This window comes from Fukomys damarensis, unplaced genomic scaffold (assembly GCF_012274545.1).
Source record: "Fukomys damarensis isolate Sample0158 unplaced genomic scaffold, DMR_v1.0_HiC HiC_scaffold_35, whole genome shotgun sequence".
Lineage (NCBI taxonomy): Eukaryota > Metazoa > Chordata > Mammalia > Rodentia > Bathyergidae > Fukomys > Fukomys damarensis.
In genome coordinates, this window is record NW_022900947.1 from 53,287,142 (window position 1) to 53,306,215 (window position 19,074).

Below are 19,074 nucleotides of genomic sequence, written 5' to 3' on the forward strand. Positions count from 1 at the left end.
CATCAAGAGTCTGAGAGATAGGGTAGGTTAGGTAGGAGAGGGGGGTACATTAAAAGAGTTGAGAAGCATCATGTACATGTACGAACTACACTGAAGGGGAAAATCTTTATATGGTGTGAATATGAACTTATTATTATTATTACTATTATTATTATTACTATTATTATTATTACTATTATTATTATGAAAACAGGGAAAGGGTATGTAGAAATGAAGGGAGGAAGGCAGCTGGGAAAGGTACGGGAATAAAAAGAGTCAAAAATCAAGATATGTTCAATACATGTTGCCATGCCCTAAGATGAGTAGAAACATCATATACTCTAAACATATATGAATAAAAATATTACAAGAGAATTTAGTGACATATCAAAATAATCAATTTTTGCTCCCTCCAAGATTTTATAAGTAATGTGAATAAAGATGTGGAGGTTCACATTTCCATGCTGCAGAAGATTCAAAATAGACAACACAAACCTGTAACCTGTATAGCAAAATCAGGGTTCAAAAAGAATGTCCATGCTCCAGAATAAGATAGAGTAGATGTACTCATCCAAAACTTTTTCAGGCAAATGAAATTTCTAGCAATGGACCTACACTCAAGAATGGTTTATAGAAGATTCTAAAACAGAAAAGAAGTGATTTTTAAAAGGATTAATCAAATTAGGAAAGAGGAAAGGACAAAACTGAATAAATAGACTTTTCATCTTGAGTTTTCTAAGTTATGGTTGGAAATTGCAGAACAGTATTCTATGATGCATTTCTCAATATATATAAGAAAATGTAATATTAATATTTATTATAATAGTGTGGTGATATTCCAATCACAGAAGTAAAAAGAGAATTGAAGGAAGATAAGTTTTCTGTTCTTTAATCCACTTAAACTAGTAAGATATCAATACCAGCAGACAATGATAAGATATGTATAGGGAGAAGGAGAGACAAAGAGAGAGACAACAGAAGAATTACTAAAGTTTTCTACAGATAGTCAAAGACAATACATAAATTAAAATGAAATTCCAAAAAGTTCCTGCATGATTTTATTCATATAACTTTCTACAAATCACAAAATTCTAGAGATGGAGGACAAATTAGTTATTGCCAGATGTTAGGAGCATGGGCAGGGGCTGAGAGTGTTATTGATAAGATAGATCTTTGTAATGATGGGTGTAATGATGTAATGAATAGCCTTCACCTTAATTTTAGTGATGGTTACATAAATCTTTATAAATGACAAAATGTCATCAACCTAGTCACACTTTGTACTACTGTCAATTTTTTTGATTTTGTATTGCACAATAGTTATGTTAGATGCAACTATTGGGGAAAACTGGTACACAACTCTTGTATAATCTCTTTTCAACTTCATGTAAATTAATAGTGATTCCAAAAGAGGTGAACAAAACCTTGTGTGGCATACTGTGATTACAGGTAACTAGGATAGATAGATATTAATATACAGTCTGAGAGGGATTAGGCTGCCAAGGAAGTCAGTGAAAACTAAAGACATCGGAATTGTCTTCATCGGAAGATGAAGATGAAGATGCAATGGCCAGGCCCGTGAGCCTCCCTAAGGAATAAGCAGTAACTGGGAATTATACTGCAATTAGTACCACTTCATCTAGTGAGTAAAGATAGGCATCAGTCACCCATGTGGGTGACCAGAGCATCTGGACCCAACCCTTCTCAAAATGCCTTTGTTTTTTTCCATATACCCTTGCTATGTGACCTGCTTCCCTATTAGATCAATATTAGCTAAGCATCTATACTTGTAATTCTTTATGTTGATTATAGTTTGACCCCATCGTATCCACACTGTAACTTTGCTGTACAAATTAACACTGATAAATAGTTTCAGTGCTAACCCACTTCCAGGACCCCTCTTGTCTCTTAGAAGCTATCTCTCAACAAACCTTTCCTACTCTTAACCTCTGCTGTCCCTTGAAAGGCATTCTTTGATATCAGGGGACATGAAGTTGACATGTCTGACATTTAACAAATTCGGAGTTATATTTCTCCCATGTCACTAATAGATAAAGCCACTTACTTGACATGCATCTCTTTTTCCTTTTAAGGAACCAGCACATAACATTCTTGGAGTTATAGCACCATTGTAAACTTGGGGTGCATTGCAAGTTTTAGTGTCTATGAGATTTATTTGCACTTGCCGAAGATGATTCTGAGTGATACCTAAAAGGAAAAAAATGTGATTTGTAGATATACATATACTTTGTAAACCTTAAGAAAGACTTTCATAATTGTTAGAAAGGATAGTAATATTTATCTTAGGGTATGTATGATTTAGATTTCTTTCCTATCTAGAAAATTCAGGTACATAAGAAAGAGACTCAAGTTGTTTCAGTAAGTTCTAATCCATTGTTAAGATTATGAAGAAATTTTGTTTTGGCAAGAACAGTGGATTTATGATTATCCAATATTCACCACAGTGTGCATTGATGCTCTCAAATCTCTTGAATCAGCTAACTCTTTAGCAAAACATCCAATGGATAGGAAATATATTTGCTCTTTCAGATACCTTGCCAGCATCATTATTGTAGTGCTTATGTAACTAATAGTAAATGAAGGCAGGAAGTAATTTATTCACCTTCTAAATGACATAAAGTTTGACTTAACCCTGATCCATATAACCAAACAACGAATATGTTTCAGCATAAAAACAATCTTTTCTTTAAATGCCTTGGAGCCCCAAATTAAGCCACTGTGATTGAATTTTTCTTTAAATGCCTACCATTATTTTGTACTACTCCAAATCCTGTCACAAACAGTTCATCCCCTGGGAGGAACTCATGGGTGGAATCAGGGAGACAAATTCTATGCACTGCATTCGTATAAGGAACAGGACTAGAAAGCTCTGCAAGTGAAATATCATAATCATGCAATGAGTGTTTGTATTTTTCATGGACAATTATCCTCCGGAGGCCTCTTTCCACTTTTGGAGGATTTATTGTTACTCCAAAGGAAGCAGTCCATCTGGCTGGGTTCTTATACCTAGGGATAAAAAATTAAGAATAAATTCCTCTATTAACCAACCTAACCATTTATATGAAATAATTTACTTCAAAGCTGTCTATGTTTTCTTTTTAAAGTAATAGTTTCTATTTATAAAAATAAACCTTTTCTAATCTGAGAATCAGGGTTAGGGGCAAATCAGATAGAAAAGCTAACGTGGCACATGTGTCAGGTTGTAAATGCCAGGCCACCTACTCCAGACCCTATGGCCCTTTGGTATTATAGGGCGAAGGTGACTCCAAAGTCCATATGGAAATAATATTCTATACAGAATTAGAAAACTACATTTAGTTGGGGATTTAGTTCAGTGGTGCCACCACCTGCCTCACAAAGCACACTGTTCTACATCCTGTAGATATTTAACACTGGGTTTAAAAGTTCTGTATTTGTTATAACAGATTTAATCCATATATTCAGTTTTATAATTTGCTACTTCCCAATATATTCATATCTAATTTAGCTTTCTTCCTACATGGAACTTCCCCCCTGAGGTCAATCCTACAATCTGCCTAGCCTCTACTCCAATAAAGATATTCACTGGATGCTCAGTTCTTCTTTTTAATATCAAGCCTAAAAGTATGGAGAAGACTTTAAAAGTTTGTGCTTTCTTTAACAAACTATCATATGTTTATTGATGGATAATTCATTATAGAAACATATTTTGACACCATTTTTGATTCCAGAACATAAATCCTCTCACTAAGAGTCATGATATTTCAGCTCTCTTTTGCAATACCTACTCATGAATATATAGTGGAAAACAGTCCCCATTGCTCACTCCAATCGTTCTAAGGGTTTAGGACTTACATTTGAAAGCAGTGAGCAGCACTCACAAGCCATGAACCATTGATTAAAGTTGCTCCACAGCGATGAATCCCATCCCACCGCAAACTAGTTTGCCATGGCCATTCTCCTTCTTCTACCTCTGTCCCACCAACAATCCTGACACTCTCTCTCACAGATTTAGTCCTTCGGGTTCCACAGCCTGCCAAAGAAAGACAGTTGTTTTGTTTTCTTTAAAACTTGTTTACTAGTACATATTTTAGTATATAAGGAAAACATTTCATTGTGCAAAGTTAGTATATGCACATGACACATCTTAACTTTTTTTTAATGTCCCTTTCCCCTTGCCTTCCAATCTCTCTTAGTCCCCTTCTCATTCACCAAATATCTATCTCCTCATTTCTAATTGTCTATCTTTTATTTTGTTCTTTGATTTCTTTGTATCTCAGCTTTCTCAGCAAGAGAACCCATACAATTTTTAAACAAATCTGAAGAAAATAGAAGGACGTTATCTCAATCTGATGAAAGCCATTTAGGACAAACCTACTATTAGCATAATATTAAATGAGGAGAAACTGAAAGCTTTCCCTTTAAAATCAAGAATCAAGCAAGGATGTCCACTCTCACCATTCCTGTTCAATAGAGTACTTTGTTATGGTTTAGGTCTAGATGTCCACCCAAAGCCTCATGCCATCATAGGTGGGTGAATCTAGAGTGTGTATGCCAGGATTAAGGGTGTGTGATTATTAAACCACTACATGTGGGTGATTGGGGTAGTACTGCCCTAGTCCCAATAGTCTGAATAAAATAAAAGGAGCAAAAAGGCACTGTTAAAGTCCATTGTCGCTTTTGCTGACTTCCACTACCACAAACTGTTGCCCTAGCTATCTTGACTTGGAACCAGTTGATTAAGGAATGAAACTTCTAAAAACTGTAAACCAAATAAATCCTTTCCCTTTTAACTTTGGGTGTCAGGTATTTTGTCTCAGCAATAAGAAAAAAGTAACTAACGCATATCCAAAACCCTAATCAGGCAAGAGAAAGTAATAAAAGGGATAAGTATTGGAAGGAAGAAGCCAAATTATTGCTATTTGCCAATGACATGATCCTTTACATAGATGAACCAAAAGAATTGCACCAAAAGACTCCTAGAATTAATAAGCAAATTTAGCAATTTAGCAGGATACAAAAACAACACATGAAAATCAATAGCAGTCCTATGCACCAATAATGAACCCATCAAGAAAGAAATTAGGAAAACAATACCATTCACAATAACAGAACTTGTTTTAAGCATTGATTTGTTACCACATATCAATTTTCTCATATTTTGTGTTTGAGTATCAAATGTTTTCTCATGTTCTTACCTTTCTGTAGACTTTACTTGTTTCAATAGTTAATTCCTATTCATCTTGCAAGATTTAAATATCTCCAGGGAAGATTTCTCAATTTCCCTGCCTCCATACTGGTTTAGTTATAACTTATTTGATGCTTCTTAACAACAATAGCAACAGCAATAACAACAAAACACACTCTGTGTTTGTATATATTGTATTTGTGCATTCATGTGTGTATATAATTTTTCCTTCAGAATTATTTATAGCATGGTTTCTCAACTGTGAAACCAATGACATTTTGAATCATGTAATTCTTTGTAGAAGGCAGTTGTTCTGTGCATTACAGGATGTTGTGCAGGAACATTTATAGCTAAATGAAGGCACATTGAGGCTATACTCTTAAGTGAAATAAATAGGATACACTTGAGTAAATACCGAATAGTTTCTCTGGTGCAAAAAACTAAAAACATAAAGAAGGTTCAAATGATATAATAGAGAGTGTGAAATAGGAAGAAAATGGCTAAAGGGGAAATGGGAAGGGTAGAGGAAAGGAAATAAGGGAAAATAAAAAATGTGAAAAAATGGAAACAGTCTTTGTAAATAGGGAAGGGTGAAGGGGGTGAAGGGAAGGCAGGGGCATGGGTTGAAAACAAGAACAAAGATTATGATATATGATATAATAGAGAGTGTGAAATAGGAAGAAAATGGCTAAAGGGGAAATGGGAAGGGTAGAGGAAAGGAAATAAGGGAAAATAAAAAATGTGAAAAAATGGAAACAGTCTTTGTAAATAGGGAAGGGTGAAGGGGGTGAAGGGAAGGCAGGGGCATGGGTTGAAAACAAGAACAAAGATATACCATTTAAAGGTACAAGATTGCAATGATAAATGTAGCTGTATTGTTTGCTTTAAATGTACCAATAAATGTAAAGAATGTTGTGCAGGATCCCTGGCCTAACACATATTAGATATTTTCAGTAGCATTACCACCTGCAATCATGAAAGAAAATGGTACAGTGGTACATGCTACTTTGGGCAATAAAAGCACCTTTGGCTGACTCTGGAACAATATGCTCTCCTCAATACATTAGTCTTCTGAAAGTAGTCAGCATATGAGCCACCCTAGGCCAGGACTGTATCTTGTCCTAGTGTGTCTCTATTGTCTAGCAATAGTAGGCCCCCAATAAGGCAAAGACATGTGTCATTGATGTAATGGGATTATCTTTTGGCTCCATAGTTAAATTAATAAATTTAATAAACATTCCTAACTGGTGAGTAACACAGTTCCTTCTATTTTTAAAGATAAATGAAGTATTACTGATTCCATAACTAGTAAATGTCTTCTCTGAATCATGGTGGGGCACTTTGCAGTAGGCAAAGGAAAGACTAGACCTGGAGTCAGCACTTTGACAATATAGGTAACACAATCTTAATAAATATATTAAACTTACAATTGTTCAGATAGCTGTCTGATTCTGCCGTGTTGATTTCTGAAATACACAGAAATGGTACAGAATTAGGTCAGCACATCAGAATTACACTATGCCTCTGAATATTTCAAACACTAAAAGTCTGCTAAATTCCTTTATAAGCCAATAGCTCTAAATTATAAAGAAAACAACAAAGTTTATCATAGACATCAAATTTTCATTGTTTTATAGAGAAGACAGGACAAGAACAGTGCACTTTAAACTTTAATGTGTATAATAGTCAAAGGGAGCATGTTTATAATGGAAATTCCTGTTTCCCTCCTCAGTAATTATTATTCAGCTGTTTTGTATTAAAAGTCCAAGAATATGAAGTTTTATACCAGGAAATAAAACTCTATTAGTCCTCAGCCCCTCCTTTAGAAATATCTATGTAAACCACAGTATTTACTCCCTAAGTGAAGTAATACTTTTACTAAGCATTATTTCAGACTATTGTACTCAGATCCTAGGCACAGTCCGACCTGTAAAACATATCCAAGTGGCATCTCTAAAAATTGGTCTTCACACACATTTGAAAACACTATTATCCCTTTTTAATTTGTCTTTGTGCTGTGGTTTTAGAAAGACAGTATGCTGAGCCAGGGATTTAGCTCAGTGGTTCTGCTGCCTGCTTCACAAGCACAAGGACCTGAGTTGGATCCCTGGTACCAAAAACAAAAAAAAAAAAAAAAAAAAAAAAAGAAAGAAAGACAGTATGCCATCAAATTGTCATTTAACTCAAGCCAATAATTTTTTATTTGTTGTCTTCTCAGTAGTATAGCCCTAACTCTATGCAGACACTAACCCAAACAACAAACACACAATGAACTAAGCTCTAATGTTTTGTGGATATACAATGATAAAAATACTTTCTTTGAACATGGCATGATAAATGTTCTCAATGCAAATATATTAGTCTGTTAATTTCTATTTTATTATTTAATAGCAATGACTTTGTGAAAGTGTGTATTCTAGAAATTCTTTTTTCCCCCTTGGCTTTCTCCATCTAGTTATTTCTGGGGAAAATAAAAAACATAAGGAATTGATTGTTTCACTCAAATTACTATTAAGAATAACAGTTTTGATCTCTTTGCTTTAAATAACTTCCCTCTCTCTCTCTCTCTCTCTCTCTCTCTCTCTCTCTCTCTCTCTCCTTTGCTTAAGCTCTTCCTAGGCAAAGCCCTCCTCATATGTTGGGACTACTGCCAAGATGGTCTTCACAGATGTGTAACTTGTATGCCCACACTGGGCCTCATGCTAAGAATGGCTTGGTGTTTATTTTAATGCTTTACTGTTGCTGTAGAGAAATTCTTAAAAATTTTATCTGTAACTTGTGCTTTGAAAATGAGGTCCAACAGGATAATGGAGCAGAATGTAAGATGAACAGATAGACACAATTGCTTGCCATTTTATTTGTATGTATCATTCACAATGCAAATTCATAAAGCAGATCCTGAGATCCACAATGTGTATGAATTCAGCCAGATTCCAAGGAAGTACGATTTAAGTTCACCATGCACCGCTTCTGGCCTCCTGGTTGTGCTGATAACTGGATCCATACCACAGAGGCACATGGGGTCATAAAGGCCATTGTCCTGAGCTCCAAAAGATAGAGCAGAACAGAACAATGCAAAGAGGGCCACTTTCAGAATCCTTGAGGGAAATTGAAGCCCACTGGAAAAGTGAAGAGAATCTGTGCAATAAAGGGACACCAGACCAATGTTTTTGGTATGTTGGAGGGATCACCTTCTCCCATCAGAACCTGGACTATCATAAGGGTAAGGGTAGCTGGAACCTGCACTAGAAGTTTGCAGAGTTCAACCTTGCAGGAGGTCAGAGAGCTGAACCTGGAATTTGCAGCAAGAAATCAACCTGAATCTCAGAGTTCTACTGCTGGCCTGCTGAGACTAATTGACTTAGATCTGCACACTGTTGCCCACTTTGTCTATTGTGACAGCAGAGACATACCCTGAAGGAAGACCTTCATTTTTATTTTTTACTTAAATCTTTTATTTTCCTCTTGCTTTTAATTTTTTATTTTTTCTTACTTCTTTCAAATTCCTCCTTTTTTCTTTATCCTTTCTCTCTTTTCTTTCTCTCACTCACTCTTTCACTCTCCCACAGTATTTTTCATCTCCCTTTTTGTTCCTATTCCTGCCCTAATTTGCATTTCTTCTCTTTTTCATTTTTTGTCTCTTTTTCCTTGTCATTAGTTTCAAAGGAAAGTGAATACAGTTTCTAGTTTCCCTATGCTAATAGGTTGTTCTAGTTTTGACTTTGTTCTTTCATTCTGTCTTTTCCTCTTGTCTTCAACAATTTCTTAGAGTTTGAATGATCTTCCTGTGTCCTCTGGTCTCAGTTCTAATCTTCCCCCCTTCTACCTATCTATCTCTCTCTCCCCAACTCCTTCTAAGTCCCCACTATAAAGAGTAAAGTTTCTATATTGAAGAATCCATTCACTGTAAACATATTTTGGGCTTATCTTTGATTTTAATTTATTTCATATGGTTAAAGGTAATAGATTAATAGCTACCACAAACTGTCATTTTCTAAGCTGTGCTTGATGATATTGTTTTGCTGACTGTATCACTTGGGCTAAGGTGTTGTGATTGATCTAATCAGTTGTTCTTCCTGGTATTATGAAAATGAGACTGTCTCAGAGTTATAAAATACCCAAAACCTAAACATTAGCTATATCTGGAAGATTGAAGTATTAATCCAGGAATTAAACTAAGGAGAGTATCAACAAAAACAGAAATGAGAAAACATTTAAGCAAGGCACAAACACAGACTTCCAGCTAACCAAAGGCAAATTCTTATAAAAACAAGGTTGAAAAGTTGGACAATCTGAACTGATAGCCCAAAAAGTAACAAAACAGATTAATGAGGCTCTAGAAAAATTCAAAACAGAAATAATTTCACAGATAACTATAGAGATGGTGAATAGAATGAAAGACATGATTAGAGACTCTAGAACAGAAACAGATTAAAAAACAAAACAAAACAGAAGGAGTTCAGGACCATGATAGAAGCCATGAATGCTCAGAATAGGAAAGAAATGGAAACCATGAATGCCCAACATAAGAAAGAAATGGAATCCATGAAACAGATTCAAACAGATATCCAGGACTTAAAAAAAAAAACAAAAAAACTATGAAAGTATACGCAACAGAGTGAGAATCTGAAGACAGAATATCAGATACACAAGATAGAATGGTAGTCAGTGACCATGGAAAGAGAACTATCTTAAAAATAATAAGGGACCATGAGAAATCAACCCAACAGCTCCTAGATGACACAAATAAGAATAATATAGGACTTATAGGCATCCATGAAAAAACAGGAAATATTACAAATGACAAAAGAAGAAAAAATAAAAAATTAAAAGCAGTTTAAAAGAAACTGTTTACAGAATGAATGACAGAAAACTTCCCAAGCAGAGCAAAATAATTTAGCATACAAATAAGTGAGGCATATAGAACTCCAACTAGCTATGATCAAAAAGAATCTACTCCTAGACACATAATAATCAAGACCCCAGAAATCCAGCGGAAGAACAAACTTCTACAAGCAGTTGGAGAAAAGATACAAATCACATGCAAAGAAAAGCCCATCAGAATCCCAGACTTTTCCACACACACCCTCAAGTCAAGGAAAGCCTGGAGTGAGGTATTTCAAGACCTAAAAGAAAACAACCTCCAACCTAGACTAATGTAGCCTACAAAACTGTCATTCTTTTTTTTTAAATTTTAATTGAGTTTATTGGTACATTTTAGGTATACAGTACAGTTACATTAATTATTGGGATCTTATACCTTTACATGATAGGTCTTGGTTCTCATTTTCTCCCCTTGTCCCTCCCCTCCCTTCACCCCCTCCTCCCCTCCATGTTTACAGACATTTTAATTCCATTTTTTTATTTTCTCATATTTTTTTCTTTTCCCTTATTACCTTTCCCCTACCCTTCCCACTTTCCCTACACCTTTAGCCCTTTTCTTCCTATTTCACATTGTCAATTATCTCATTAGGATCTTATGTACTATTATAGTTTTTCACACCAGAGAAACTATTCGGTATTTACACACATGTGACTTATTTATTTCACTTAGGAGTATATCCTCAAAATGTATTCATTTTCCTATGAATGAATCTAATTTCTCATTCTTAATGGCTGAGTAGTATTCCATTTTATAAAAAGAACTCAAAACAATCAGCCCCCCCAAATATAAAGACCAAATTCAAAAATGGGCATCTGAAATGAACAGACATTTCTCAAAGAAGCAAAAGCAGCAAGTAAATATAGGAAAAAATGTTCCACATCACTGGTCATTGGAGAGATGCAGATGAAAATAACACTGAGATTTCACCTCACCCCACAAAGAATGGCTGCTATCAAGAAACCACACAATAACAAAAGTTGGTGGGGTTGTGGGGAAAAAGGAACCCTTTTCCATTGCTGGTGGGAGTGCAGACTGGTGCAACCACTATGGAAATCAACATGGAGATATCTCAAAGAGTTGGAACTAGAGGTTCCATTTGACCCAGCCATCCTCTGCTGGGTATCTTTCCAAAAGAATTAAAAGAATCATATCACAATGATATATGTGCACTTATGTTCATAGCGACACAGTTTGTAATAGCTAAAACTTGGAAACAGCCCATTTGCCCATCAGTTGAAAACTGAATAAAGAAGATGTGGTTTTTCAAAACTGTCTTTCAAATTAATGAGGAAATAAGAAACTTCCGTGACTAAGAACACCTGAGAAACTTCATGAATACCAAACTAGTACTTCAAACAATTCTTTTTTTTTTCAGCTTTAATTGAGTTTATTGGTACATTTTAGGGATACAGTACAGTTACATTCATTATTGGGATCTTGTACCTCTACATGACAAGTCTTGATTCTCATTTTTTCCCCTTACCTCTGCCCTCCCTTCACCCCCTCCTCCCGTCCCTATCTACAAACACTTTATTTTCATCTTTTCATTATCTCACATTTTTTTCTTTTCCCTTTTTACTCTTCCCCTACCCATCCCACCTTCCCTACACCTTTAGCTCCTTTGTTCCCATTTCTAAATGTCAGTAATATTATTAGAATCTTATGCATTGTTGCAAATTATTTACACCAGGGAAACTATTCAGTATTTACACATGGGTGACTTATTTATTTCACTTAATTCTAAACAATACTCTAGAAAAAGACAATGAAGGTCACAACACCTTGAGGACCAACAGAGAAAATCCATTAGGCAAGGTAAGAAATTAAATGGAGAGCAGGAAAAATTAAAGAGAGCAAACAACAGGACGACAATATGACAATGATAAGTCAATACATATCAGTTATAACCATCAATGTTAATGGCCTCAATTCACCAGTCAAAAGAAATAGACTGGCAGAATAGATTAACAAGCAAAATCCAACAATATGTTGTATACAAGAAACACACTTAGTTAAACAAAATTCATAGACTGAATGTAAAAGGATGGAAACAGTTCTCCATGTGACAGGAACCTGGAGAAAAGCAAGAGTAGCTATCTTCTTTGCAGACAAAGTAAATGTCAAACCAAAATTGATAAAAGAGACAAAGGAGATCACTGTATTATCTTAAAAGAAACAATCCAAGAGGAAGAGATGATAATCATAAATGTATACCAAATACTACTGCATTCAACTTTACAAAAAAATATTATGGGACATGAAAAACCAAATAAGCACTAATACAATTATAGTGGGGACCTCAATACCCCACTATCAGAAATAGACAGGATATCTAGACAAAAAATCAACAACAATATACTAGAACTGAATTAAGCTTTTGAACAAATGGACTTAATAGACATCAAAAGAGTGTTCCACCCCACAAAATCAGCATATATATTCTTTTTGGCTGCAAATGGGTCATTCTCCAAAGTAGACCACATACTAGCTCATAGAACAAGTTTAAGTACCTGCAAAGGAATTGAAGTTATCCCATGTATATTATCAGACTACAGTGCAATAAAACTGGAGATCAATAGCATAAGAAATGGCACAAAATTCACAAACACATGGAAATTGAACAACACTCTCCTGAACAACCAATGGGTCACAGAGGAAATTAAAGAAGATATTAGACAGTTTTTACAAATAAATGATAGTGCCAATACAACATACAGGAATCTACAGGACACAATGAAAGCAGTTCTACAAGGGAAAATCATAGCAGTGAATGCCCAAACTAGGAAAACAGAGAAAACTCAAATAAACAACCTAATGCTGAATCTTAATCTCCTAGAAAAAGAAGATCATGAGAAGCCCAAAGATCATACAAAGGAGGAAATTATAAAGATTAGAGCAAAAATCAGTGCAATGGAGACTAAGAGAACAACACAAAAAAATGAATGAATTGAAGAGTTGGTGTTTTGAAAAAATAAATGAAATTGATAAACCCTTAGCCAACCTTGTCATAAAAAAGGAAAGAAAAGGCTCAAATCCATGCAATTAGCAATGAAAAAGGTGAAATCACAACAGATCCAGCAGAAATCCAGAGGGCCAACAATACCTACCTTCAAGAACCTGTACTTTGATAAAATGGAAAAGACAGAAGAAATGGATGGATTCCTAGATGCATATGAATTAACAAAGTTGAATGAAGAAGATAAAAAAATTCTAAAAACCACAATTAAAATTAGTGAAATTGAAAACATAATTAAAAATTTACCAATAAAGGAAAGCCAAGGTCCTGATGGCTTCACTAATGAATTCTACAAAACTTAAAGAACTATTGACACTATACTTTAAACTTTCAATAAAATTGAATGAGAAGCAATAGTTCCAGTTTCATTCCTGGAATCAAGAGTTACTTTAATTCCAAAACCAGGGAAAACCCAACCAAAAAAGAGAACCACAGGCAAATGTTAATAATGAACACAGATGCAAAAATCTTCAATAAGATACTGGCTAACAGAATACAGAGGGTCATCAAGGAGATCATACCCCCTGACCACATTGGATTTATCCCAGGGATGCAAGAATAGTTCAACATAGATAAATCAATAAATGTAATATATTATATTAACAAAGTCAAGGACAAAAACCATACGATCATCTCAATATGTGCAGACAAAGCATTCACCAAAATTCAACACCCATTCATTAAAAAAAAAAACCCTGCAGAAAACTGAAATAGATTATCTGTATGTATCTCAACTTGATAAAGGCTATTCATGAAAAACCAACAGCCAACAATATATTAAATCGTCAAAAACTGAAATCCTTCATGCTAAAATCAGGGATGAGACAAGCATGAGCATTACCACCACTCCTGTTCAATGCAGTTCTGGAAACATTAGCCACAGCAATTAGACAAGAGAAAGAAACTGAAATAATAAAGATAGGAAAGGAAGAAATTAAACTATCATTATTTGCTGAAGATATTATACTATGCATACAAGACCCCAAAAAACTCTTGCCAAAAGACTTCTAGACTTAATTGTCAGATTCAGTAGCACCTGAATACAAGGTCAATACTCAAAAATCAATAACCTTCATATACACAACAGACTCACTGAGAGAGAAATTAGGGAAACAATCCTTTTCAAAATAGCATCCAAAAAATGAAATATCTAGGAATCAGTCTAACAAAGCAAGCAAAGGACCTCTATACTGAAAACTTTAGCACTCTGAAAAAAGAAATTGAACAGGTTATAAGAAAATGGAACGTCATCCCTTGCTCCTGGACAGGAAGAACCAATATATTGAAAATGGCCATACTTCAAAAATTGCTATACAGATTCAGTGCAATCCTGATTGTAATCCCAACAGTATATTTCAAAGAACTAGGGAAAGCAATCCAAAAATTCATTTGTAACCAGAAGTGCAGAATAGCAAAAGCCATTTGAGGCAACAAAGGCATGACAAGGGATATCACAATCCCCAACATGAAACTTTACTACAAAGCCATTGTGATAAAAACAACATGGTACTGGCAAGGAAACAGACCCAAAGATCAGTGTAATAGATTAGAAGATGCAAAAACAACTGACATATGCAACTACTTCATCTTTGACAAAGCAGCCAAACAGCCTCACTGGAGGAAAGATAGCCCCTTTAATAAATGTTGTTGGAAAAACTGAATTTCAACTTGTTAAAAATAAATACTAGACCCCTTTCTTTCATCATGCACTAAACTAAAATCCAAGTGGATTAAATACCTAAATATTATAATAGAAACACTAAACTTGCTGGAAGACAAGTTAGGCAGAACTCAAAGACACTGGCATAGGAAAAGACTTTATGAACAAATAAATCCTCAGCACCATGGGAACTTGCACAAAGAATCAACAACTAGGACTTCATCTTATTAAAAAGCTTCTGCACTTGAAGAGAAACCACCAAGAGAGCTAAGAGACATTCTACAATGTGGGGAAAAATTTTACCAGCTATTCCTCTAACAAAAGTCAACTATGTAGAATATAAAAAGAACTCAAAAAAATAAGACCCCCCAAAATATGAAGACCTGATTCAAAACTAGGTATCTGAAATGAACAGATATTTCTGACAAACAAATAATAGCAGCAAATAAATATATAAAAAATGTTCAACATCACTGCTCATTCAACAGATGCAGATGAAAAGAACTCTGAGATTCTACCTCACCCCAGAAAGAATGACTGGTATGAAGAAATCAACCAATAACAAATGCTGCTAGAGTTGTGGGGAGAAAGGAACCCTCTCCATTGTTGGTGGGCGTTCACACTGGTGTAACCACTGTGGAAATCAAAATGGAGATACCTCAGAAAACTAGGATTAGAGGTCCTGTTTGACCCAGCTATCCCTCTGCTGGGTATCTTTCCAAAAGAATTCAAAGAATCATACCACAGTGATATATGTGCACCCATGTTTATAGCAGCACAGTTTGTAATAGCTAAAACTTGGAAACAGCTTAATTACCCATCACCTGGAGACTGGGTAAAGAAGATGTGGTTTTTCTATACAATAGAGTACTACTCATCCATAAAGAATGAGAAATTAGAGATATTTATATCTAAATGGATGCACATTGAGGCCATACTCTTAAGTGAAATAGATAGTACATATGTATAAATACCAAATAGTTTCTCTGGTTTGAAAAACTAAAAGTGTAAGGTTCAAATGGTATAATTGAGAGTGTAAACTAGGAAAAAAATGGCTAAATGAGAGGGGGAAGTGGGAAGGGTAGGGGAAAGGAAAGAAGGGGAAAGCAAATATATGAGAAAAGTAAAAAATGGAAACATAGTCTTTGTAAGTAGGAAAGGGTGGAGAAGGTGAAGGGAGGGCAGGTGTATGGGGAAAAAATAAGAACCAAAATACATCATATAAGATACACGATCCCAACGATGAATGTAACTGTACTGTATAACCAAAAAGTACCAAAACTTCATGAAAAATAAAAGTAAAAGCAAATGTATAGAGGCATGAGCCATTCCATCGATATATTATATTCACAAAATATAAAACAGAAGCAATAAGAAAAAGAAAATATATATATAAAGAAAATTTCTCTATTTATAATTGTATTCTGTAGAGAAAGTATAAAGCCAAATATGAAATAATCTGCCCCAAAATGAATGGCTAGTTTGCATGGAAAGCATATGTTTAGGGTCTTTCTAAGGATTAAGACATTTTATTAGGGCAAGTTTACTTTCAAGGGACTTTCCTGTTTGTAGCAAACCCCAGAAGTATGGACATCTGAAAAATTAAAATGAGTGCCCAAATCTAATATATATAGAATTCTTCTAAGTAAGAGAAATAAAAACATAAGATAAATCAACTTACTTTGAATTTCAACAGAATCAGGATTAACCTTAGGGGGTCCTACTGCATTTTTCAGCTTTTTATGTAGAACATGTTGAATAATTTTATTAATGGTTTCAGGATCTTCGGTAGAGCGAATTTTAAAAATGAGCAGCATATGAGCCAACAGTCCATGTTCCTCTTGACTGTGAACCAAAAAATAAGGCAAAAGAATGAGGTTTTGAAAGAAGGGAGGGAGAGAAAGATAAATAGAAAGATGGAGGGAGGTAGGAGGGAAGGAAGGAAGGAAAAAACGGAGTTTGAGGAAGGTTAGTTCATTGATTTATGGTACTATCACACACACACACACACACACACACACACACACACAGAGAGAGAGAGAGAGAGAGAGAGAGAGAGAGAGAGAGAGAGCGCCGTAGCATTTGCTTCTAAATTCCTACTGTTTACTATGTACAGAAACGCCAAATGAACCACCCTGATGGTAAGGTAGTAGGCTCATAGTGTCGAAACCACTGATAGTTAAGTGCATGCTTATTGATATAAAAAGACACTTATCTTGCCAACATTCAAAATTACCAAGTGAAATGTGTGGTAAATACAAAATAATTGTGCATTTGGCTACGGAGTTTAATTCTAGGGAGTTAAATCCACTGACTTCTCTTAAGTAAGCCTCAGATTCTCTTCAACAACTTTTAACACTAAGGCTTTCAGAAAGATTCATCAAATTGTAGGGCTTTTGTGACAGTGCTTTTCAAGAGAAAGCGTTAATTAGGTTTACCACCATTTATACTACTTTGGTCTCACTTTACTGGTTACTCAGTCCCTCCTTTCACAGTCAGTTCCCAAACACTGTTATTCATCACCGTACAATGCTGTTCTCATAAACTATAAATAGTAATGAGTGAGAACCTTATCCTTTGGAAGTGAGATTTTTTAATCTGCTATAAATTTCAATATTTATCCTCACTGACAGCACTTGCCATTTTAGAAAAATAAATCTTCAAATACACCCATGGGTACAAAGAGGACACATGTGGAATATGTTCACTGTAACCTTGTTTTCTAAACATAAATAACTAACAACCAAAGTGTTCATCAATGGGGCATTGGCTAAATTAGTACTGACACATACTTTTAGTAAAATACTGTACTATATAGTCAAAGAACTGAAAAGATTGGGCCGGGGATTCAGCTCAGTGGTTTCGCTGCCTGCCTCGCAATCGCAAGGACCCGAGTTTGATCCCTGGTAGCCCCCCCAAAAAACAACTGAATAGATCTTTATATAGTTATTGGAATAATGTTTACAATAAATTGCTAAGGACATGTTATTCTGAGGTTGGAGGTCCTGGGAAAGAGGCTTTTGCTTTCTATTTTATATAATATTGCATTATATGAATTTTTATGATTTTATATTTTTTCTAATTAGAAAATAACTATTATCTACTCTGTCTCAAACCTCTCACTAGCTCAGCAAGCCTACACTATCCATTATTTATTCCTTCTTCTTTCTCTTGAATTAGCTGTATTCTGATTAAAAACAAACAAAAGCCTCTGTACCACACTATTCAATTCATATCCCACCTTCTTAATCACAGCAAACCTTCCTGACAGGATCAATACACTCGCCTCATATGTAGTTCATTCCAGGCTACTTCTTCTCCTCCGTTCCCAGACAATTGTTTTGCAGTGGCAGAGGAATGGCTTCTGGTTGTCTTCTCCAGTGGGTTCTTCCAGCAGTTATTTACTTGTCTCAGGAATGTCTGTTGCTGCTGAACATGTAACATGTTCCTCTTCTTTTTTTTTTTTTTTTTTTTTTTTTTTTTTGCTTTTGAGACAGGGTCTAACTATGGAGTTGAGACTGACCCAGAACTCACTATATAGCCCAGGCTGGTATCGAACTTACAGCAATTCTCCTGCCTCAGCCTCCCGAGTGCTGGGATTACAGGCATGTGCCACCACATCCAGCTAATCTTGAAGATTCTTATCTTTAGCATCAGTGATGCCTCTTTCAGAAATTTCCTTTTCTATTTCAGACAGTTCTATTTTTCTTTCATCCTCTTAAATACTGTTTCTTAAGCTATCTTTATCATCCTCTTTTTCCCTTTTGCTGAGAAATCTACATTCATTCTTTCTCATATTTTGAGTTAATAGTGAGCAAATTTAGATCTTCAGCTAAATCTCTTCAACCTTCATAAAGTCAGACTCACTTTTCAGGCTCATACTGTCCCTTCATATTTTAACATGTCTAAAACTGTCTACGCGATCCCAAGAAACTCACACAATTTACTGCTGTGGCACTAGAGGAAAGAATAAAAATCAGCATGGAAACCTACTGGAATGAAGAGGCACGCAAACTGCAATGACTTGAAAAGCAGGACTGGTAGAATATATGAGCCTGGAAGGAGGCAGCTAGGTTTCTGAAGTTTGACTGTGCTTGCCTTACTTCAGGGAATTTTCTGCAGAACTTCTTTGTGGAGATGTGCATGGACAAGTATAAATGATAGAAACCAGAAAAGTAGTACAGAATGGGGCTGAAAAATGGAATTCCAATATTTATAAAGCCACTAAGAGAGGGGAAAATTAAGGATTGGAAAAGTAGAAGCAGATCCAAGGACAGACTCTATCTCAGACACTGGAGCATAGAACAAAGGGGTCCGGCAATGCTCCAGAGATGTTAGGTAAGTAA

General features: G+C 35.3%; 1 protein-coding gene across 2 annotated transcripts in view; it reads right to left on the reverse strand.

The window, feature by feature from the left end:
* The window catches only part of LOC104853267 (transmembrane protease serine 11E), a 129,315-nt gene that overhangs the window by 21,543 nt on the left and 88,698 nt on the right, over positions 1 to 19,074 (reverse strand). For both annotated transcript variants that reach the window (XM_010611172.2, XM_010611173.2), the window contains 5 exons: positions 16,410 to 16,573; positions 6,595 to 6,633; positions 3,835 to 4,012; positions 2,747 to 3,006; positions 2,045 to 2,187 (listed from right to left, as the gene is read on the reverse strand). In XM_010611172.2, coding sequence (XP_010609474.1) covers positions 2,045 to 2,187; positions 2,747 to 3,006; positions 3,835 to 4,012; positions 6,595 to 6,633; positions 16,410 to 16,573 — 784 coding nt within the window. The remainder of the gene's footprint in view (positions 1 to 2,044; positions 2,188 to 2,746; positions 3,007 to 3,834; positions 4,013 to 6,594; positions 6,634 to 16,409; positions 16,574 to 19,074) is intronic.